Source organism: Trichechus manatus, unplaced genomic scaffold (genome assembly GCF_000243295.1).
Source record: "Trichechus manatus latirostris isolate Lorelei unplaced genomic scaffold, TriManLat1.0 scaffold00035, whole genome shotgun sequence".
Lineage (NCBI taxonomy): Eukaryota > Metazoa > Chordata > Mammalia > Sirenia > Trichechidae > Trichechus > Trichechus manatus.
Window position 1 is genome coordinate 15,123,520 of NW_004443971.1, and position 22,519 is coordinate 15,146,038.

Genomic DNA, 22,519 nt, shown 5'->3' on the forward strand with positions numbered 1-22,519 from the left:
GCAAATCTGATGTTCAAGAGTTGAGTCATTTTTTTATTCTTTTCAGAAAATGCTTTGGATTATTTTTTTTCTCCACATAGCTTAATACACATTCATTTGAACAAATGAGAATATACGGAGAATCAACAGGTGAAAGAGACGAACCAACCATGATCTCACTACCTATAGATCACCACCGATTACAACTAGGTATGGAAATTTCCAAATGTTTTTGTAGTTTATAAAAATGAAATCACCCATTCCATTTTATTTATTATTTTGTGTAGTTGTTGTTTGCTTTTTTGAATTTTTTTTGCATTTAATTAAAAAATATTTCCCACCTCATTTTATAATCTGTTTTTTTCCAGTGATTTGTTTAAGATCCACAGCTATTTGACTGTAAAATACACTTTATTTTCAAAGAAATATTAAACTCTGGTGGCCCAACGGTTAAGCACTTGATTGCTAACCAAAAGGTTGGCAGTTCAAACCCACCCAGGGGCTCCGCGGAAGAAAAATCTGGCGATCTGCTCCTGTAAAGATTACAGCCTAGAAAACCCTATGGGAAAGTTCTACTTTGTCACATGGGGTCTCCGTGTGTCAGAACCGACTTGATGGCACCCAACAACAACAATTTAACTTATTGTCTGCCACTGCCCTTGAGAATTCCCCCAAAGGCATCCTAGACACTGACACCCCACAGCCCCTCCCACTCTCCACCGGGACTCACCATGAGTCAGGGACACAGAGGACGTCATTGTAGGTGAGTATTAGGAGGTGGGAAGAGCAACAGACTGGGTCCAGCTGTTCATTTAGAAGTGCCCCGCACCATCTCTGCCATTGTTACCCCCTCAGCTTCCACCCGCACCCCGTGGCACGCCCTGGGCTTCACTGCGCAGGAGCGGAGAACGGGGAACGCAGCCCGCTGAGCCCTCGCTCCTGGCTGCTCCGCTGTCCCCTGGGGACCTGAGGCAAGAGGAGGGCTCACCTCGCTGCCGGGGGATGTACCAGGGCTGGCTGGTGTCTGAGGGTTTGCTGGCCCCCAGCTCGTTCTTGGGCACCGCCCGGAAGTGGTACTGGTGGCCAGGGAGGACGTCCAGGAGGGTGAAGTGGTTGGGTGGACGCGGTCGGCCACCTCCCGCCAGGAGCCGTGCGCGGAGGAGCGCGTGAACACCGTGTAGTGCAGCGGCGCGCCCCCGGCCTCGGCCTCATCCGGACGGCTCCCACTCGGCAGTCACCGTCCCAGGCACGTTTTCCTGCAGGCGGATGGGTCCCGGCGCCCGCGGGAACACTGCAAAAGAAGAGGCAGAGACAGCCGCATTAGGAGGGACCCAGCAGGGCACTCGAAAATGATCACGGGCTTCTGCTGTGGCCCTCCCCGGTTTCCCAAATCTTCTGGGGTCCTCGGGGAATGCAGTCGTAGACACTGCTTGTAGCTGGAGCCAGAGACAGCTTGGCCACGGGGTACAGTTATTGCTAGGGGGTGGAAAACGTCTCCAAAAATCATAATTTTAATTCACTTTAGTTTTTAAACAAAATGACATAGGACATGGAGTGTTTTGGTGTTTTTTTTTTTAATTTTTTTTGTAGGAACTTTCACATAACCAAGTTACAGAGCCCCATTGTCAGTCTCTACCATCGTTTCTGTGTATCCAGAAATTCTTCAAGGTCAAGGACTGTGTGGGGTCTCAGTTACCGGAAGGCACCCTTTATCTTGTACAAGGACCACAGGCAACTCTTCCCATGGGGCCCTTCCTGGGATGTAAGGTAGTGTTATGGATTGATTTGTGTCCCCCCAAAATACGTATTGAAATCCTGGCCCCTATACCTCTGGATATGATTCTGTTTGGAAATAGGGTTTTCTTTGTTATGTTAATCAGACCACACCCTGAATAGGGTGGGTTCTAAACCTAATCACTTCTGAGTTATAAAAAGAGCGGAATGGACACAGACAGGGGGAAGAAAGACAGACGATGGAGACAGATGCATCTACAAGGATTGCTGGCAGCTACTCGAAGCTGAAATAGACGAGGAAGGATCACCCCTTGGAGCCACACCCTGAATTCGGACTTCTAGCCTCCTGAACTGGGAGAAATTAAATTTCTGTTCTTTAAAGGGCCACCCACTTGTGATGTTTGCGTTACGGCAGCACTAGGTAACTAAGGCAAGTAGTGACAGCCTTTGCTCACTCAATCAAAATGAAGACTAGCTGAGGTCGGGTGAGGGGGTGTGACTTCATTAACTGCCCCTAAGGTCTTGAGGCAGAAGGAAAATGAAGCCCCCTCAGAGAGTGTCGTCCTGCCTTTCCCCCTTTCTGCCTTCCTGCACATAGGAAGGGCTGGCAGTATGGTCAGCTGGCTACCCAGGCCTGGTAGAACAGCTGAGACCTATGACCAGGCCCAATGGAAACCTCCATGCCTTGGTGAATGGCCAAGCCGGAGTCCCGGGCCCTAGCCCCTGCCTGCCTCACCTGCCACCCTAACAAGGAAGTTGTAAGTGGCCTTCTTCCCCTGCAGGTTCTCAGCACCACGGTATAGTGGCCACTGTCAGAGGGGCTGGTCATAGGAATCAGAAGCTGGGTGAGACCGTCCTTGGTGGTGGTCACACTTCTTTTGGGCAAGGGCAAGCCATCCTTTAGCCAGGTCACTGCAGGCATGGGGGCAGCCTGGGAAAAGAGAGGAAGGAAAGGTTGAGAGGGGAAGTCTTATGGAAGCGATGGCATTTAAGTTGGGCCTATGGGAGAGGTGGTGGGAAGAGCATGCTGGGAGGAGAAATCAGTCTGAGCAACAACACAGAGGTGGGGATGTGCCTGGTAAAGGTGGTGATGAAGTGTGGGGTTGGCAGTGGATGGGGGGAAGGGGATGGGAGAGGAAGCTGGAAAGGGAGGTTAGGTCACAGCCTTACAGACATCTGGGTTTATTCTATAAGCAATGATTTCATTCTGTAAGTAAGAGTTTGAATAGGAAAACATAATCAGACCTGGATTCATATGGGGGCTGGGTGGGAGTGAGGAGGGGCTGGGAGGGAAGTGTTACCACTCTGGTGCCTGAGACCAAATGGAGGACGGCTTAGGAAGCACTGCAGTAGTCCTGCAGGGACATTATAGTGGCCCTAGAATAGTGGGGACCCTGAGCAGGACAGGGAGGCCAGTCCAGCTGCTTGATGATTGTGCTACCAACTCTCCATGTGGCCCTTAGCACTTGGCACGCTGGGCATCTGAGTCAAATAGGGATGATAACACCCCATGGGATGGTTGTGAGGACTAACGGAGTTAATACATGGAAAGCACAAGGAACAGGGCCTAGGACATAGTAAACACTCAGCGTGCTAAATAGTATTATCATTGTCATTATTATGATCTAATGGTTAAGAACATGTAATTAGAGTTGGATAGATCTGGGTTCGAATCTGGTTCTGCCACCTATGAGCTTCCCATACAGGTGATGATCATTGTCATCTTTTTAATAACAATAAAAGGTAACACATACTGGGTGCTTGCCACATGCCAGGCAAGGAAGATAAGGAAGCTGAGACACAGAGAGGTCAAGGTGTTGGTCCAAAGTCAAGCAGCTAGTGAGTGATGTCGCCGGAATTTGAACCCAGGCAGCCTGTGCTTGTGACCCCCACACTGAACTGCTATACTGTGTACACACAGTCAAGTGGTGTTGGTTGAGGATCATCATGAAGCAAATGCAGGTTATATACTTGCAAAAAATACATTTTGGAGTCAAAGGGGATTACCCACACTGCCAAAAAACCAAACCCATTGCCGTGGAGTCGATCTCAGCTCATAGCGACCCTATAGGGCAGAGTAGAACTGCCCCCAGCTGTTTCTGAGCCCTAGTGGCACAGTGGTTAAGAATTTGGCTGCTAACCAAAGGGTTGGCACTTCAAATCCACCAGCTGCTCCTTGGAAACCCTCTGGGGCAGTTCTACTCTGTCCTATAGGGTCGCTATGAGTCGGAATTGTCTCGATGGCAACAGGTTTGGTTTTGGGGTTTGGGAATCTTTACGGAAGCAGACTGGCACATCTTTCTCCCACAAAGCGGCTGCCTGGGCTCAAATCCCCGACCATGTGGTTAGCAGCCCAGCACTTAACTACTGTGCCACCGGGACTCTTTCACCCACACTGCCAAAAACCCAAAAACTCGTTGCCGTTGAGTAGATTCCAGCTCATAGTGACCCTATAGGACAGAGTAGAAATGTCCCATAGGGTTTCCAAGGAGCAGTTGGTGCATTTGAACTGCCAACTTTTTGGTCAGCAGATGAGCTTTTAATCACTGCGCCACCAGGGCTCCAACATAGCTAGCTACCACTGCCGTCGAGTTGATAGCAACCCTAGAAGACAGAGTAGAACTATCCTGCAGGGTTTCCAAGGAGCAGCCGGTGGATTCAAACTGCCAACCTTTTGGTTAGCAGCCACCAGGGCGCCAACACACACTACCCATACCCGTTGGGAAAGAAAAAAAACAAAAAACCCGTTGCTGCTGGGAGCTGATTCCAACTCACACCACCCTATAGTTTCCAGACTTGATTGGAGGTGCAGTACCAACATACACCACTAGAGGGATCTTTAGACAATAAGCAGAAGGGCACCCAGTGGCCAGGCGAGGGCTTTGCCTTCAAGGAGTGCCCTTCTCCTTCCTCACGTCTGGTCTAATTTCTAGCACAAGTCCAGGCAGGTGATCAGAGGCAGGAAAGGAAAAGAGATGGAAGGAGAACCACAAGGCTGAATCTGGCTCCCCTGGCCTCTCTGAGCCCCTCTCCTCACGCCCTACTACGTACACTCACCTCATAGGAGACAGGCACATGAACTGTGTCCCCAGCCCTGACTGTCAGCGAGTCCTTTGTGCTGGAGTCCATAAGGAACTTGGGACAGAATGGAACACACAGGATGGTCATCACCTCCCTCTGCAGTTGGCCCCAGTCCCAGGTCACCAAAAAGGCAGAGCTGGCCGGAGAAGGCTGGGCAGTTTAACTGATGCTCAGATCCTGATGGGGACTGGAGGCTCCAAAGGAACAGGGGAGGGGAATCCTGGGGGCAAGCGGCAGGAAAATGGCTGGTGGGGGGATGCCAGTAGAATAGGGGCAGAAGCTCAGAAAGGGAAGCCATCCGGAAGAGGGTAAGGGTTAGGCTAGAGCAGAGGAAAACAGTGAAAAAATAATCCAACTCCTTGGTTTTACAGATAAGGAAACTGCTCTGCGGCCAGAAACGACTTGCCTGAAATCACACTGGTGGAGTTAGGGGCAGAAGCCTGGCAAGATTCTGGGACTCTGGATCCTGGGTGTAGAGTGCTTTTTACTATATTATGTCCCCCTTATTGTCACAGTGACAACTAGGGTCAGTGGGATAGGTCAGTGTCAGTTTGGGTCAAAGACAGGTGAGCCCCTTCCAGGAATCAAGGTCCAAGGGGAAAGATAATCCACCTGTTGATAACAGGAAACGTGGGGCATGCGCCACCTTGAGCAAGAACCACATGAGCTGGGCAACACTTGTGTCTTCTTAGGCCACACTTGGAAAGCGATAAAGAAGCCTGGAGGGTGCCAGCTTTGGAGTCAGAGTCATCTGGCTTAAATCCTACCTCTGCCACACACCAGTGGTAAATTGGGGATAAAAGGATTAACCTTATAGGATTGTTATGAGCTGTAAATGAGAAAACATCTCTGAAAAGGCCTTTTAATAAATGTTACTTCATTTATTAAATGAAGGGGAGGGGGATCCTGGCTCAGCAAGGCAGGGATGCACCCAGGAAGCACCCGTGGGGCTCAGGGCTTTCAGAAGAAGGTGGCACTCACCGGAAATGGGCATGGCTTGCACTACCGTGTCCAGGGCAGTGGGCTGGCCACGTCCCCCGTCATTAACGGCTGTCACCTGCAAGAAGTAGCCCTCTCTGGCCCGAAGCCCCTTGGCTGTGTAGGTGGTGGATGCCACAGTGCCCATGTGGCATGGACTCCACTGGAGACTGTCTGAGCCACACAGCTCCACCACATACCCCAGGGCTTCGTCCCCATCCTGGGCGTCCGGCCAGGCCCAGCTCAGGATGATGCTGGTGTTTGATGTGTCTGTCACTTGGAGGTCCCGCACAGGCCCCGGGGGTCCTGGCCAAGCACCATGGGGGTGTTAGGAATAGCATCACCTTCAGCTATTCATTAGCCTTCCTTGTAGCAGCCTGGGGATTTCTATCACTTAGGAATTCTGCCTCTAGACTTGCCTGAAGCACATCCCTGGAACTGATTCCTTATTCTTTCCTGTATTTGGCCCCATTATGCACCACAGATCCCAGGTCACCTCCTCCAGGAAGGTTTCCCCAACTCATTCCACTCATTCGCAACCTGCCGACATGATCTGACATCTCCCTTCCCTTACCTGTTGTTGTCAGTTGCGGTCAAGTTGACTCCAGCTTATGGTGATTCCACGCGTGCAGAATAGAACTGCTCCATCGGGTTTTCAAGGCTGTGACCTTTTGGAAGCAGATAGCCAGGTCTTTCTTCCAAAGCAACTCTGGGTGGGTTCAAACTGCCAACATTTTGGCTAGTAGTTGCGCGCTTAACCATGTGTGCCACCCAGGGACTCCATTTCCCCCACCCATGCTTTCCTAATTCCTGAAAATTGCTACTTTAGTTGATGACCTCTTAGACTCCAAGATCCTTGAAGACTAGAATTCTATATCTTTTTATTCTGAACGCTAAGCTCGTAGCCAAAACCCCTTCTGGGCACTTGGTCCAGACTTCTTATTCTTCACCCTTTGAATGAGACCAGTAGTAACACAAGCCCTACCTCCCCACAGGGATTCTAGAACAAGCAAAAGGCATGGTGTGTGCTTAAGGGCTTTGTAAATGGCACAACAGTTTAGCACTCTGGTTCTGAAACCTGGCTGCGCATTGGAATCATCTGAGAAGCTTTAAAAAGTGCTGGGGTCTGGGTCCCACCCTGGAGATTCTGATTTAATTGTTCTGGGGGTACAGCCTGGGTGTCAGGATTTTTAAGAGCTCCCCAAAGTGTTTCTAAAAATGCAGCTAAGTTTAAGAACCACTGGTCTAGGCAGTGCTTCTCAAATTTTAATTTGTATACAGATCACCTAGAGATTTTGTGAAGAACACAGATTCTGATTCAGTAGAGCTGGAATGGGGCCCGGGGTTCTGCATTTCTAACAAGCTCCTGGGTGATGCTCTGGACCCTTAGTAGCAAGGGTCTAGGAAGTGTAGTTATTGGTGTAGCTACTTGTTGTTAGTTGATAGTGGAGTTGATTCCAACTCATGGCAACCCCGTGTGTGCAGAGTAGAACTGTTCTCCATGGGGTTCTAAAGGCTGTGACTTTTCAGAAACAGATTGCCAGGATTGTCTTCTGATGCACCTTTGGCTACTACTGGGCACTGATTATCCTACAAGTCTCTCCATTCCCATCACTGATGAAAGAGAGATTAACAGTAAAGTAGGAGCGGTTTGGTCACTTGCAAGGATTAAGATACGCAGACCATCTGTCCTCCCCCGTCCCTCCACTGTACACCCTGTCCTTCCTAGGACTAAAACTTAGATGCCACTTGAACACTCAAAGTTGTGGAACGTTCTATTCTTGTTGGGTTTGTTCAAACACCCTGAACACCTACACTGCGCCAGGCCCTGAGGGGAACAAAGATGCTCTCCAGGTCTTTATCACTTGGTCAGTCCAGCAGGTGCCAGGACATGCTTCTCCCCGGAAGACTGGTCACTGGCAGGGTCCTAAGGGGATGAGGTATAGAGATCTGTATGTCTTCGAGGGCTAGAATGGAGCTGTTAATAGGTGTTTTATGGAAAAGGTATCCTCTAATCAAGTTCGGGAAATTTAGATTGAACAAAGTTAGACGGATTTCTTCCCGGCAGTATTTGGACATATCGTAGGCTACAGGGAAACATCTTTGGTCACAGATCTTATTGACTGTTGCTGTCCTCACAATGTCTATTGGCATCTCTCTGTACATGAATGTTCCCGCGACCACAGACAGGGACATGCTGTTCTGGGCCTTAAGTGTCTCGAGGGCAGAGACCAGATTTATACACCTGGTTCCTGACATGATGCTGAGCACCTAGTAGGTAATGAGCAAATGTTTACTGGGTAGAGAACTGATGAGTGAGGTTCCCTGAGGCCCTCAGGAATGATAACACTTCTCTGGAGTGAGGGGATGATTCAAAGACCGAGACAGGTGGGCCAGCTTGGGGACTGACCTGCCCAGGGGCCGAGGAGAAAGTGAAGTGATCTTGGGAAGGACATCTAATCCCCACTGCCTACCTCTGGGCCTGTTTGGCCTCAATTCAGTGGCTTACATCCCTTTCTGAGGAGCCCTGGTGGCACAGTCGTTAAGTGCTCGGCTGCTGCTAACCAAAAAATCAGTGGTTTGAACCCACCAGCTGCTCCATGGGAGAAAGATGTGGCAGTTTGCTTCTGTGAAAGATTACAACCTTGGAAACCCTATGGGGAAGCTCTACTCTGTCCTATAGGATTGCTATGAGTCGGAATTGACTCGATAGCAATGGGTTTGGAAGGCTTCCCTGTGGAGTCTGGGTGGTGCAAGCAATTTGCTATTGACTGCTAACCAAAAGGCTGGCAGTTCGAACCCACACAGCAGCTCTAAGAAAGAAAAGGCCTGGCAAAGTGCTTCTGCAAAGATTACAGCCAGGAAAACCCCATGGAAAGTTCTACTCTGTAATACATGGGGGAGCCATGAGTCAGAATCCACTTGACAGTAACCAATAACACAACAACCCTTCCTTGGACCCCTAAGATATGTCTGGCCCCAGAGGCCTCTTGAGGCTTATCTCCCAGTACTCCTGACCATTTCTTTAGGGACTGCCCCTGACCTGTGGCCCCCTGCCCTGTTCCAGCCAGCTTCAGAGCTATCCCATGTTCACCACACCCCCCGCCCCCTCCTGGGATGGTGTTCCACTTACTCATGGCGTTCCGAGCAAAGACAGCATCCAGTGGGGGCCCAGGCTCTCCGGGGCCTGAGGGAGCCATGGCCGTGACCCGGAACTCGTACTGACAGCCCCGCAGCAGGCCCACCACCGTCCGCTTCCTCTCTGTGAACAGCCCACCCCACATGAGTCCCACCTTGATGGGACCAGGATGGGGAGACAGCTCAGTGTCTCCACATCCCTCCCCGCTCCAGTCAGCCAGGTGTGACTGGTTCTCTCTAAGGTGACAAGAACACTGCTCAGGCTGTCAGGGGCCCGAGTCCCTGTCTGGTTCTGCCCCTAACTTGCTGGGTGGCCTTGAGCAAGAGCCTTAACCTCTCTGATTCTCTCTGCTTCACAGAATTGTTGTCATACGTAAATAAAACAGACGCACTAAGTGGAGAACCTGGAAGCATCGTGCTATGCCTTTAGTTCACCTCCATCTTTCCAGGGATGAGTCTGAAGGTCTGAGAGGCCTCATCTCCCAAGAAGCACAGCCATGACTAGAAGCCAGGTATCCCTGACAACCTGTTCAGTACTTTTTCCTCTGCCAACCTGGGCCTTCACAGCATCCCTGCAGCTGGAAATACTCTGAAGAGCATAAAGCTCCAGGACATAAAGCAAAGGCTTGGCGGCCCAGCACGTGGGCTTTTCCGAGTTCTTTCCGATACCAAAGACAGCAGTTAGTTTCTTCGGAAACTACTTGATGGAGTAGGGACACTTCTCTCCATTTTATAGCTGAGGAACCTGGGATCTAGAGAGGGAAGTGAACTGTCCAAGATCAAGGCCAGGACTAAGAGCTCTGCCTCTGGCTTCCAGCTCAGCCTCTGAACTATTGACATTTTTGGCCAGATAATTCTTGTTTTGGGGGCGGGGGTACTGTCCTATGTGTGGTAGGAGGTTTAGTAGCACCCCTGGCCTCTTCACACTAGATGCCAATAGCATGCCCACCCCCCTCCGCCCACCCACCCCCCTTTGTGACTACCGAAACTATCTCCAGACATTGCCAAACGTCCCCTAGGGGGCACCCCCCCCCCACGGTGAAGACCACTGCATTAAGCCAATCTGGCATGATAAGCCAAAGCACCCCGAAGCCAAGAGGGGCTCCAGTAAACTTTGGAGGCAGGACGGAGCACAATGGGGCTGCTCTGGCCTGCTCACCGGGCTCAGGCTGGTGGTTCACTGCTGTCCAGGCGTTGCTCCCCTTCCTGCGCTTCTCAATCAGGTAGCCCAGGAGGTGGGCGCTGCCGGGGCCCTAGGTGCTGTCCATGCCAGTGTGATGGGCCGGCTGGAAGCTGACGGGATGGCTGGGGTGGAAGGGGGCCCAGGGAGAGCTGGGGGCAGAGAAGGGCTGGTTAGCCAGAGGCAGGGGAGGGTGGGGAGGTCCCGGGGGGAAGGGTTTGGGCATCTGAGGAAGGGGGTGTCAGAGGGCTGAGCCAGCCTGCTCTAGACCCTGTTCTGGCAGTCAAGGGGCAGGAATGATGGGAACAGAGAAGGCACTGTGGCCTAAGAGTCTACAGCCACCCGCTCAGGTTCCAGAGTCCCCAGGCTGGGGGCGTCTGATGGAGAAGGATGCTAGTCCCTGCCCAGGGTCCTGGGAGAGTGGGTTTTGCCTGCCCATCCCCCCACCCCCAAGAGCCACAGTTGGGAGAAAACCAATTGCCATCGAGTGGATTCCAACTCATGGTGATCCCATATGTATCAGAGTGGAGGGAGCTACGCTCCAAAGGGTTTTTAATGGCTGATTTTGGGGAAGTAGATCACCAGGTCTTTCTTCCAGGGAGGCTCTGAATGAATTTGAACCACCAACCCTTCAGTTAGCAGCAGAACGTGTTAACTGTTTGCATCACCCAGGGACTCCGATAGCAGAGAGAAGACCCCATAAATCTTGCTTCCTGATCTGGCTTCCAGATCCCAAATGAAGCTGAGGTAAGGAGGCTCCACACTGCTCTACAAGGGCCTCAAGGACCCCAGCCACTGGCTGGTGTCCCTCAGCCTCTGGAACACACCTGCCGGTGCTCTGGGCACGGTGGGCAGCCCCACGAGTGTTGCCCACCCCCAGCCCCAGCCTGTCTTCCCACCCTCAGGAGCCACCAGCACCTCCTCGGACTGCAGGGCCTCCCCAGCCTCCTCCGAGGTCACGGCATGCACTCGGAAGGCATACTTCCTGCCCTGCTCCACATGGACACTGGTGAAGGTGGTGCTGTCTGCGGGAGGCTCGCCCACCGTCAGCCAGGTGCTCCTGCCGGCCTGCCTCCTCTCCACCACGTAGTGCTGTATGGCCCAGCCCCCATCGTCCCGTGGAAGCTGCCAGTGGAGGCAGACACCAGCCCCGTGGCCATCCTGCACCTCCAGGGGGCCCTGTGGGGGCTGGGGCTTGTCTGGGGACCCAGGAGAGGAGCAGGAAGAGAAGGGGGTCAGAGGAGCTGGAAGGGGAGCTTGCTGGTCTCCGCCTAATCAGTGGATGAGCTGCTATGGGGCAAAATGCCCTGGAGGCCCTGGTCTCCACCCCAACACCCACATATACCAGGGCTGTGACATGCAACCAGCCCCAAGCCCAGCCCCTCCACTCAGTGGCTGGTCTGGGCACCTGCCCAGCCCCTGGATCGGGCAGTCCTACCTTGATGGCACCACTTAATCATCCCACCCCCGCTCCTTCCCTAGGCCTCAGTGTATTCACGCTCAGAGAGCTGCAGCCCAATCCTCCAATCAGGAAGGGCCCAGCCCTTTACTTATCTAAACTGCTTCATCCTAACCAGTCTGAGGTGGGTAGAGTAGAGAGCTTGCATCTTAAGCAGCATCCAAATGAGGATCAGAGCCAGAGACCTCGCCTGGGCCTGCCCCTGTGGCAGGGAGAGTCTGGAACCCAGGGACCCTTGGGCTGGGGAGGCTGGGGTTGGCACCTATGACCCGCAGGGTGAGGTTGGCCTGCAGAGAGCCTCCCTTACTCCTTAGCGTCATGCTATACTGGCCACTGTCCTTCCTGCTGGCACTGGGGAGGCACAGCCGAGTGAAGCCATCCCCCAGGTCCACCTGGGCCTCCCTGCCGCTGCCGCCCAGCACCTCAGCCCCGTCCTTCCTCCACGTAGCCTGAACCGGGAGTGATTCTCAAAGGGAGTCTTCACTGTCATCGGCTTCCCAGCCTTGACCACCAGCGGCTCTGTTTCTCTGTCACGTTTGGAGCGATGGTGGGGGCGTCTAGAGACAAAACAGGGCACCTTGGATGTGGGGAAAGAAAGACCCAGAGAAGGAGACCCTGACCCCACCTCCTGAGGACTAACAAGGGGGAGTGGGCTTCATCTGCAGCAGGAGGGACCCGGTTAGACTTCCCCCAAAACTTCCTGACAAGGAAGGCAATTAGATGCTGGACTACGGAAGGTGAGAGTTGGCTTTTTAGATTCACGGATGTTCTTCTCAGACTGGGGATGAGATTAGATATTGGCTGTAGACTAGCAACAAATTTCAGGTGGTTAAAAGTGGAGCCTATCTCCTGGTGCAAAGAGATGCTGGGCAGTGACAGGTGGGCTGGGCCTTACCATGGACGGTTAGGCTGGCCTCGCTCTGCTGGCTGCCGGCTACGAAGGTGTACCTCCCGGCCTGGGTCCCCTGCGCACAGGTGATGAGGAGTCTGTGCACAGGGCCGTCTTGCTCAAAGACACTCCATCCTGGGCAGTGAGCTGGAGACACGGGCCACAGCAGGAGAGAGTCATCCCCACCCGCACCCTGTTCCCAGGCCCAGATTTTCCAATGCAATTGCTGGAATCATAATAACAACCGCATGAATTGAGCACTGATCATATGCTAATGCTCTCTGTGTATATAAAAAAAAACCCAAACCTATTGCCATCAAGTCGATTCCAACTCATGGCGACCCCACGTGTTTCAGAGTAGAACTGCTCCATAGGGTTTTCAACGGCTGTAATCTTACAGAAATAGATCACCAGGACTTTCTTCCGAAGCACTGCTGAGTGGATTTGAACTGCCAACCTTTTGCCACTCAGGGAACTTTCTCTGTGTGTAGTACCTCATTTAATTTTCACAACAACCTCAGGAGACAGGTACTATGATTAGCCCCATTTTATAGATGAGGAAACTGGACTGTTCAGCAACTTGCCCAAGACCATATAACTCGTAAGTGGCAGAGCTGGGCCTAGCTGAAACCATGGCCCTTGCTCTGAACCACTGTGATACTCTTCCTCCTGTGATGACAGCTAGAGCCGAGAACAGAGGGGATGTCCAGAGAGAAGAGTGACCCCATCTGGTTCGGAGGAGAAGATGGCATTTGTACGAGGCCTTGCAGGAGGGACAGAATTCAGTAGGTGGAGGTACCAACCAAAAAACCCACTGCCACTGAGTCGATTCTGACTCATAGCGACCTTATAGGACAGAGTAGAACTGCCCCATAGGGTTTCCAAGGCTGTAAACTTTACGGAAGCAGACTGCCGCATCTTTCTCCTGAGTTGCTGCTGGTGGGTTCAAACCGCCAACCTTTTGGCCAGCAGCCAAGTGCTTAATCAGTGCACCACCAGGGCTCGGTGGAGGTACAGGAAAGGCATTTTGGATGGCGGAAGGAGAGTAAGGCGTGTGTCGAGGGAGGAGTGAGGTGAATACACATCCATTTAAAAATCTAGTTCTCTTTTAAATGCGTCGGATTTGTTGACTATTTAACTTCTCCCGGGGTGCGTGCATGAGAAAAATGAAGAATGAAGAATCTTTCTTGCAAAGCCTCTCCTTCCTCTCTACCTCCCCCCGCCCCCCTCCCTCAACTGGTTGGTAAAGAGAAGGTGTGAGGGGCAGTACCTTGACTCCATCCTTAAACCAGGCTCCAGGTCCCAGGTCACTGGTGAGGGCGCAAGAGAACATGGCAGCCTCCCCTTGCTGGGCTTCCATGTCAGTCAGGCCCTGGGAGAAGTGGCCCCTGGGGACTGGAGAGACACAGAAGGCATCTGGGGGCTGGTCACACAGGGAGGTCCCCAAGACCCAGCCTCCCAGGCCATGGCCTACACTGCCATGGAAAGCCACCACACCCTGCCAGCTGGGCTCAGCCAGTGCTCGCAAGGCCAAACCTCTCATTTTTCTCAGCAGTGCCTAGGCTGGTACAGATCTGGGGTGCACGGTAGATGAAGGGGTAGGGACTTTAGGGCTCCCTGAGTCACACAGATGGCAGGTCTGTGGTCAGAAACAGCAGGTTAGGCCTACGACTTAGGTGCTTTGGATATTGGGGCTTCAAGACAGATACTGGGGAAACCTCTGAGCCATATGCAGCCTGGGTTCTACCTGTACAAGTAGGAAGAGGTTGCTTCCTGAATTTGAAAAAGGTACCCAAAAATGAGGGGCACTGGCAGGGACAAGCTCCTGGGGCTAGAGGTAGAATTGGGACCAATCCAGGCACCCCAGTGTTCAGGGCATCCCGCGTGGCTCTACCCCATGGAGACAGCCCAGCTGAGAAACACCTACCTCGGGCCTCCTTGGAGACACTGCCAGTGCTGGGCTTGTATCCAGATCTGGGACTTGGGTGGGCATCTCTCTCCTTGCCATAGACATCCACCCTTCCCACTGTGCCACCTCTCCTGCTGCCAAGATGACCTGCGGGCTCCTGGCTCCGGTCTTCACTCTGAGTTTCCCCGTGGCGCCCTCTGCTCTCACCTACATGTGGCTGCCCCATGTCTGGGACTTCCCCTGCTCCCCTGCTCTTAGCTCCTCCAACCTCAGCCCCTGACTGTGTTTGAGGCCTGCTCCTGAAGGAACCAGCTCTCCTGTCTGACCCACTAGACTCTTCTGCTCCCCCTCCCGCATACTCTTTCAGGGCCCTGGGACCTTGAGCCTTGTCATTCTCATCCTCCAGGGGCCCCTGCTCCCCAAGGGCACAACTTCTGCCTCTCTGTCCTTTGCCTAGTTGAGAATCCAGGCCCTGGAAGCCTCCTGGTCTGTCTCTAGAGGCTTTTCTGTCACAGGGCCCATCTGCACCATTCCAGAGGCCCCAAGATCCTGACTGCCCAGATTTTAGGGTGAGGCTACTCCCCTGCTCCGTGGAATTTCCCTTGCCCAGGACACCTGAGTCCTCTGGGCCACTAGAGGTGCCCCTTCAGGACCTGAACCTTTGCTATCCAGGGACCATAAGTTTTGACACCCACCAGCCTCTTGTTGGCCTGGTGCACCCTCCATGCCCCTGGAGCTCCCTGGCCTTCCATGGGTCCCACTAAATGTGGTATCTCGCTCCTGCAGAAAACTGGAGGCCCTGGAGCGTGGGAGTTGGTTTCCAGCACCTACGCTGCCTTGGCCATGCCCTTCGTCTTCCCAGCCTGGAGCCCAAGAACTGTTCAACCCTCACCCATCGGCACCCCCTGACACTGATTTGCCCCTGCCCCCTGGCACAGAGCTGCTGTCCAGAGCCTGGCCTGGCCCTGCTGAGCTCTCCCAGTCTGTTCCCATCCTTCTGCCTCCCTGCACTGAGTCCCCACCTCCCTGAGGTGCCCACTCCCCTTGGCCAGCAGCTCCACCCTTGTCTGCTATCCCCGGGCCTGCTCTCCCGAAGTCCTTTTCATGACCAGGTTCCAGAGCAGCCGTTCCTGCCCAGTTCTTACCCTCCACTGACCACTGACTACCATCAAAAAACCCAGAAGGCCCCATGTCCCATGCTCGGTCTGCAGGCCTGCCCTCCCCACTGGGAGCCTCTCGGTCCCTAGGAGACCCTGGGATTCCAGAGCCGTCTTGCCACTCACTGACTTCTGATTTTCCCTTGGAGCCAACAGCCCCCATGGTCTCAGGGGTCCCTGAGGTTACACAGACCCCAAGACCATCCCTGGAGCCCTGCCCATCTGAAAGAGCCTCTGACCCCCCCTGAGTCCCCAGCAGCCCTGGGCCCCTGGGGCTGTCCCTATGTGCTGTCCCATCTGCAGTCCCCCGCAGTCCCACTATCCCAGAGCCCACCCCAGGACCTGTTCCATTCACGAGCCCCATTCCTTTGCCCACCTCTGGACCATCCTTGGCACCATGAGATGCCTCTGATGTGACCCAAGAGCCTGCCCCATGCCCCCTGGCATCTTGGCCTCTGGGTCCACCCTCATATCCCACTCCAGCCTGGGAGCCTGTTACTCCAAACCTCCCTGAACCATCTCTACAGCCCTTCTCACCTCCTGCTCCCATTTCCCCAGATCCTCCTGAGCCTCCTCTATAACCTCCCTCACCCCCTGGCCCCACTCCCTTAGTACCCCCCAGGCCTCCCCTATAACCTTCCTCACTCGATGATAAAATGACCCCAGAATCCCCTAAACCATCCTGATAATCTGCTTCACCTCCTAATGAAATCTTCCCAGAAGCCCCTAAACCATCTTTATAAGCTTCCTTTCTCCCTGAACTCATTCCCTCAGGAACCCCCAAATCATTCCTACAACCTATCTCATCTACTGACTCCATTTCCCTAGAACCCCCAATACCATTCCTATAACCTGCCTCACCCCTGGCCCCATTCCTCTGATACCCCCTGAACCATCTCTGAAGCCTGCCTCACCCTGGCCCCATTCCTCTGAGACCCCCTGAACTATCTTTAACACCTGCCTCACCCCCTGGCTCCATTCCTCTGAGACCCCCTGAACCAGCTCTAAAACCTGCCTCACCCCCTGGCCCCATTCCTCCGAGACTCCCTGAACCATCTCTGAAGCCTACCTTACCCTCTGGCCACATTCCTCTGAGACCCCCTGAACCATCTCTAAAACCTGCCTCACCCCCTTGCCCTCGTCCCCCAGGCCCAAGACTCCTTGACCCTCCATAAGCTGTTCTGCCTCCAGCTCCTTGAGGCCCTGGAAATCCTGATCTATCCCTATAGCCCAGCGCATTGTCAGACTCATATGCCCACTGGCTCTCAGAACCGATCCATCATGAGAAGGTAATGCCTCGGGGCACCTGGTATCATCCCAATCAGTCGCAGGCCCAGATGCCCTGGCACCAGGGCCCCTGTTCCCACCTCCATCATCCACCTTGCCCCCTGCCCTCAGAGACCCTGGCTTCATGGCTCCTGGATCCCCAGAGCCATCTTCAGAACCTCCTTCTCCAAAGGACCCCAGAGTCCCTGAGGTCCTGAAGACCCCAAAATCTCCAGTCTGACCCAAAGACCTTACTCTTTCAGAGCCCCCTGGCTCTGCTCCCACATGTCCCTCCCCATCTGTCTCAGAGACCCCCAGGCCACCTCTACCCACAGACCCCACTGTGCCAGGACTCCCTAAGCCACCACCTCCAGGGCCTATTTCCCCCTGGCCTCTGGATGCCTTCCAATGTCCCACTGCACCCATGGGTCCTCCACCACGGCCACCTGGGCCATTCTTGAAATAGTCAACTCTCCCAGATCCCCTTCTCCCCAAACCATAACTGTCTTTGCTTCCAGACCATGTTTCCCCAGGCACCCCTGAGCTATGCCTATAGCCACCCCCTTCCTCAGACTCTATTCCCCCAGGTACCCCAGAGCTGACTCTATAACCAGCATCTTGACCAGACCCCATTTCTCCTGGCACCCCTGAGCCATCGCTATAACCAGCCCCATTTTTAGGACCTATTCCCCTAGAATACCCTAAGCTGTCCCCATAACTAGATTCCATTACCTCCAGACCTCCTAAGCCATCCGTACAGCCCATCTCATCTCTGGGTCCCTTTCCTCTTGAGCCCCATGACCCATTCCACAAATCCGACTCAGACCTGATTGCTCCAGGACCTCTTAATCCGTTAGTGTCTCCTAGGGTACCCCCAGACCCCTGAGCATCCAGGCCTGGAGATCCAATTAGTCTGTGGCTTCTGGCATCCACCCCTTGACCAGACCCCAATAGCTCAGCATCTTGAGCCCTACCCATACCATCCACACCCCCTTTCCTTCCACCAGACCCCAGCACTCCAGGCCCATGGTGGACCCCGGTTTGACCTGTGCTATCAGACGCTATGTCACCAGTGCCATCTTCTCCCCTCTGACCTGCTGCCCAGCCCTGGGAACACTGGAGGCTTCTGGAGCCATCCTCTGTCCCATGTAAGGGTCCAGCTGTCTCCTAACCATCCTTGCAGCTCAAGCCCCTTCCCCTAAGCTCTTGTAGGTTCCCTTTCCAGTCCCCAGGGCCTCCAGAGCCTTCAAATCCAGTTTTATAGCTCCTTCCCTCAACCACAGACTCCCCTGGGCCCCCATCATCTGCCTCCTGCAGTGAACCCTCAGCTTTGGCCTCAGCACTCCTGCCCCCCAAGGGGAATTTTCTGCCACCTGATATTGATGGTTCCTGGAAATCCTCACCTCCAAATGTCTGTCCCAGAGACTCCCCTGACTCCCAGTGGACCCCTGCTTTCCCAGGGTCGGAATCTCTGGCCCCCTGAGAATCCCAGGACCCAGGGCTCATGCCTGCCTTGGAGATAGAACCTCTTCCTCCAGGAGACCCCAGGGCCCTAGGACCTCCTGCCCCATTGCTGTCTCCAGCTTCCCCCAAGCCAGCATTGTGGCCCCTCACTGCCCTTGCCTCTCCTCTCCCCTTTCCCCTGCTCAGACCATCCATTCCCTCCATCTCATCCAAGCCACCTCCCTGCGACATCTTCTCCATCAGCTCCCCTTTCAGCAAAGACCTCACAGGATCCACCGGAGATCCCAGAAGGGCTCTCCTTCCTACCCCAGATCCCATCTGAGCATCCCAGAGTTGTTCCTGGCCCTGCCTGTCCTCTCTGTGCCGCTTTCCTTCCCAGCTGCCTCCCAGTCCTCCAGCCTGAGAAAGCCTGGACCCATTCTCCCAGCTTCCTGCTGTCCTCCAACTATCCCCATCTCTGTCTCTGCCATAATCTTTCTGTTGTCCTTCCATGAGGCCCAGTCCTGAATCTGGGCCCTCATCCTGTAGATGGGGCCTCCCTGGAAAGCTTCTGCCCCAGCCTCCCTCTCTGTGGAGCTGACTTTCCCCAGGAGGAGTGACTCTGCCTCCCTTTGCTTCAGGAAAGCCCTCTCTCACCTGTCTGGGGCACTGGGCAGAGTCAGCTGTACCCTTGTTCCTCATCAGGGAGTAGTCATGCCCACCAAGACCACCTCTCTCTGGGCTGGCTGTGAGCTGGAGCCTGGAATCCAGCCCATCCCCTTTGAGGGAGTCCCCCATGGGGTCCTGCTCTCTGGGTTTCCCTCCCTCACCACTGATCCTCCCAGAGTCTTCTGCTTCTAAGGCCTGGGCTCCTGGTGCCTGCAGCTGGCAGTCATTACTGGTGGTCAGAAGGCGTTTATCCTTCCCAGCTTTGGTCAGGTGGTGTTTTCATGGGATGTCAGCACCCCCACAGAGAGACAAGAGACAAGAGACAAAACCCCTGTTATACTGGGCCAAGGCACCTACCTGACTCCAACCACCTTGCCTGACTCTCAGTTTCCCCATTAGAGAAACAGGTTGACTACATGAGAAGAAAGTCAGGATGCACTGGCTGATGCATGGATAAACCCCATCACTACCTCCCCAGTCCTGTAGCCACAGGCCACTCCACCCTGCTACCTGGTGCATGAAGATTTGGGAGAAAATACAGAAGCCAAAAGTCATTTGCTTATCAAACGGCCATAGCAGCTGCATGGTTTTTAAAAGCTTGACTTGCCCTACTGCTTGCCTTACAAATGTCCACTTTGCAGTTTCCTGGGACCACCTTGAACACACATCCCAATCCCCAGGGGGGTTTAAGTGTGTTCTCTGGTCTGGCCCAGGGATTGCTCATCCACGTTGAACCCCGGCCATTGTCCCAAGACCTGTCCAGGACCTTAGGGCCATCTAGGACCTGTGCCCAGAGTAATTGCAAGGGCCCTGATGTAGCAGAGCAGCTGAGGAGGACTGCGCTGGCCAGGAGGGTTCTGCCTTGGCAGTGGACAGAGAACAGGTCTCCAGGGCTCTCCTCATTCTCTGAGAGTGACGGAACCATTAAAAAGCAGAAGACCAACGACTCAGAAAAAGAGGGAGAGAATGGCTGCTCAGCTCGAAGAATGTAACCAATGTCACTGAATCGTACATGTGGAAACTTGAATTTGTGTATGTTTTTGCTATGTGTATTCTCAATAGCAGCAACAACAAAAATAATTTTTTTAAAAAAAAAAAGGTGACGAATGTCCCCTGGGAGGCAAAAATGCTCCCAGTTGAGAGCCACTATTCTAGCATATGAGATAATTGGCTTGTTTGTTGTTTAGCTCCTGCTCACCAAAATATAAGCCCCACAAGGGCAGACAGTTTGTCAGTTACGTTCACAATATATCCATGTGCCTAGAATAGTCTCTGGCATATAATAGGCACTCACATATATTTACTGAATGAATACATACATTCACATTAAAAACAAAACAAAACAAAAAACAGCCTGACCAAAGGAAGCCTCACCTGCCCCGACCTTCCGCACACCCTCCCCGCCCTGATATCTTGCCTCAAAGGAGACAGGGAAAGGCAGAGGGGTGAACCACTCACCTTCAACCACCAACCAGGCGCTGGAGGCTTGGAGCCCGATGTCTAGCGAATAGATGCCCATTGCTGAGAAACGGGCCTTCCTCACCACCAGCTGGTGGGTCAGCCCATCGGGGGACACGGACACGTCATATTTGTCACTGGGCTGGAATGGCCGATGCTGGAAATGCCAAGTGGCGTTGGGGCAGGGGCTGGAAAGACTGCACTCAAAGACAGCATCGTCCTGCGGCTCACAGTGGGCCTCGGCCAGCGGGACCATGACCCTAGGAGGGGTGGCTGCTGGGAAGCAAGAACAGGGCTGTCAGCATGATGGCAGCACACAGTGCTGCCTGACGCAGTGAGGCTGGGCATTCAGAAACCCAGGTTCAGCCCAGCACAGCCACAAACCCCGTGTTACCTTGGACAGGTCATCTCCTCACCCCAGGTTTCAGTTCCCCAGATATGACATGATTTGATGTAATTAAAATATTATATAATAAAATTGTTGTTGTTGTGTGCTGTCAAATTGATTTCGACTCATCGTGACCATATATAACAAAGTAGAACTGCCCCATAGGGTTTCCTAGGCTGTAATTTTTACCGGAGCAGATTGCTAGTCTTTCTCTCAAGAAGCCGAGCTGCTGGTAGGTTCAAAATGGGAACTTTTTGGTTAGCAGCCAAGCACTTAACCATTTTGCCACCAGGGCTCCATATATGAGAAAATGAGCGACTGTGATTAGTGGTTGCCAGGTTATCATCAGTGGACTATGTTCAACTCTGGAATTCCATAATTCTAAATCCAAAAGCTCTGTCTGGGGGTGAGGTGAGTACATGAAGGAAACCAATATGCTGAGTGCCAGTACTTTATGTATGTCAAATTACTACTCTTTATGACCACCCCTGACGTAGGTATTATCATATCCTTTTTACAGATGGGGAAACTGAGGCTCAGAAAGGTTAAACAACTTGCCCCAATCTTACACAGCTAAGAGGTGGTCCAACCAGGATTCAAACCCCGGTCTGGTTGATTACAAAGCCCATGTTTCTTTCCGACACCAGGTTATTTCCAGAGTATTCAAAGCCCCACCCCAGGCCCCCCAGGCCCCTTTCGTCTTCCTCAACCTTGATTCAGCCGTGTCCTTTATCAGATGTGTGCCCAACGCTTCCTTTACACAGGCCTCTCCTTCCCTTCCGACAGGCCTCTCAAGCTGTCCAGTGGCTTGAGGGTCATGTGTACACAGGTCCTCATGAGCAAGGGGCGGGGTTTGACCAGGGAGGAAGGGGCAGTTTCCAGGTGGGGAGGGAACATGGGCTGCAGGGAAGGAGGAGGTCTGTATAGGGCAAAGTGTGCCTAACCCAGATTCTGACTCTTGCTAGGGAGCTGTGGGAGATGAGGATGGTGCATCAGAAAGGAGTGAGGTTACAGCTTGAAGCTATGAAATTAGTCTGGATCTGATCTGAAAAAAATTGGGAGCTACAGAAGGTCTATGAGCAGGAGCGTGACAGATACGCTCCATGTCTGTGACTGTAACTCAACAGAGCCCAGCTCAGCACCAAGAGGAGACAGACCTTGGATCAAGGCTTTTGGAAGACAAAGCTCTTAGCTAAGCTATCTGGATGTGCATCCCTCTCCCAAGCTGGCCTTAAGATGGGGGCCATACCACATTTATCTCCCCTGGAACACAGCCCTGACATGGGCCCCACTCCCCACTTGCACAACGAAGACCACTCACTGCTGGCCTCCAGCTCTGTGGAGAAGACTTCAGCAACCTCCACCCTGACGTGGTAAATGCCTGCATCTTCAGGCCGCAGGTCCTGGATCTGGAAGCAGTAGTGTCTCCCCAGCCGCCGCAGGCAGTGCTTGGTCTGGTTGTTGAAGCTGAAGGGGATCATCTCACCATCCTGAGGCTAGAGAAGGAAGGGGGCTTCAGAGCCTCAGTCCCATTCTGGCCACAACCAGCAGTTTTCTCCTACTGGCCTGGGCATCAGACAACACACACCTGGGACCATAAAGGGGTGGGGGAAGGGGGGCAAGGCCCGAAGGACAGGGGAGCAGGGAGTCTGAGGTAGAGGGGAACAAACAATCTAGGAATTTCCATCACTCTTTCCATGGAGTAGAAGCCCTGGTGGTGCAGTGGTTAAAGCCCTTGGCTGCAAACCAAAAGGTTGGCAGTTCATGCTGACAGAAAACTTCCCCAATATC

The 22,519-nt window shown here is 53.3% G+C and overlaps 1 protein-coding gene across 1 annotated transcript in view; it reads right to left on the reverse strand.

Moving 5' to 3' along the window:
- IGFN1 (immunoglobulin like and fibronectin type III domain containing 1) overlaps positions 1 to 22,519 on the reverse strand; it is a 77,014-nt gene that overhangs the window by 17,038 nt on the left and 37,457 nt on the right. Inside the window, 21 exon segments of the mRNA XM_023730261.1 lie at positions 968 to 1,096; positions 1,099 to 1,196; positions 1,198 to 1,270; positions 2,450 to 2,494; positions 2,497 to 2,644; positions 4,771 to 4,859; positions 5,776 to 6,078; positions 8,906 to 9,034; positions 10,070 to 10,165; positions 10,168 to 10,242; positions 10,990 to 11,289; positions 11,812 to 12,009; positions 12,012 to 12,071; positions 12,074 to 12,106; positions 12,445 to 12,564; positions 12,567 to 12,585; positions 13,709 to 13,833; positions 14,366 to 14,494; positions 19,104 to 19,142; positions 20,341 to 20,613; positions 22,050 to 22,218. Of these exon segments, the coding sequence (XP_023586029.1) occupies positions 968 to 1,096; positions 1,099 to 1,196; positions 1,198 to 1,270; positions 2,450 to 2,494; positions 2,497 to 2,644; positions 4,771 to 4,859; positions 5,776 to 6,078; positions 8,906 to 9,034; positions 10,070 to 10,165; positions 10,168 to 10,242; positions 10,990 to 11,289; positions 11,812 to 12,009; positions 12,012 to 12,071; positions 12,074 to 12,106; positions 12,445 to 12,564; positions 12,567 to 12,585; positions 13,709 to 13,833; positions 14,366 to 14,494; positions 19,104 to 19,142; positions 20,341 to 20,613; positions 22,050 to 22,218 (2,650 nt within the window).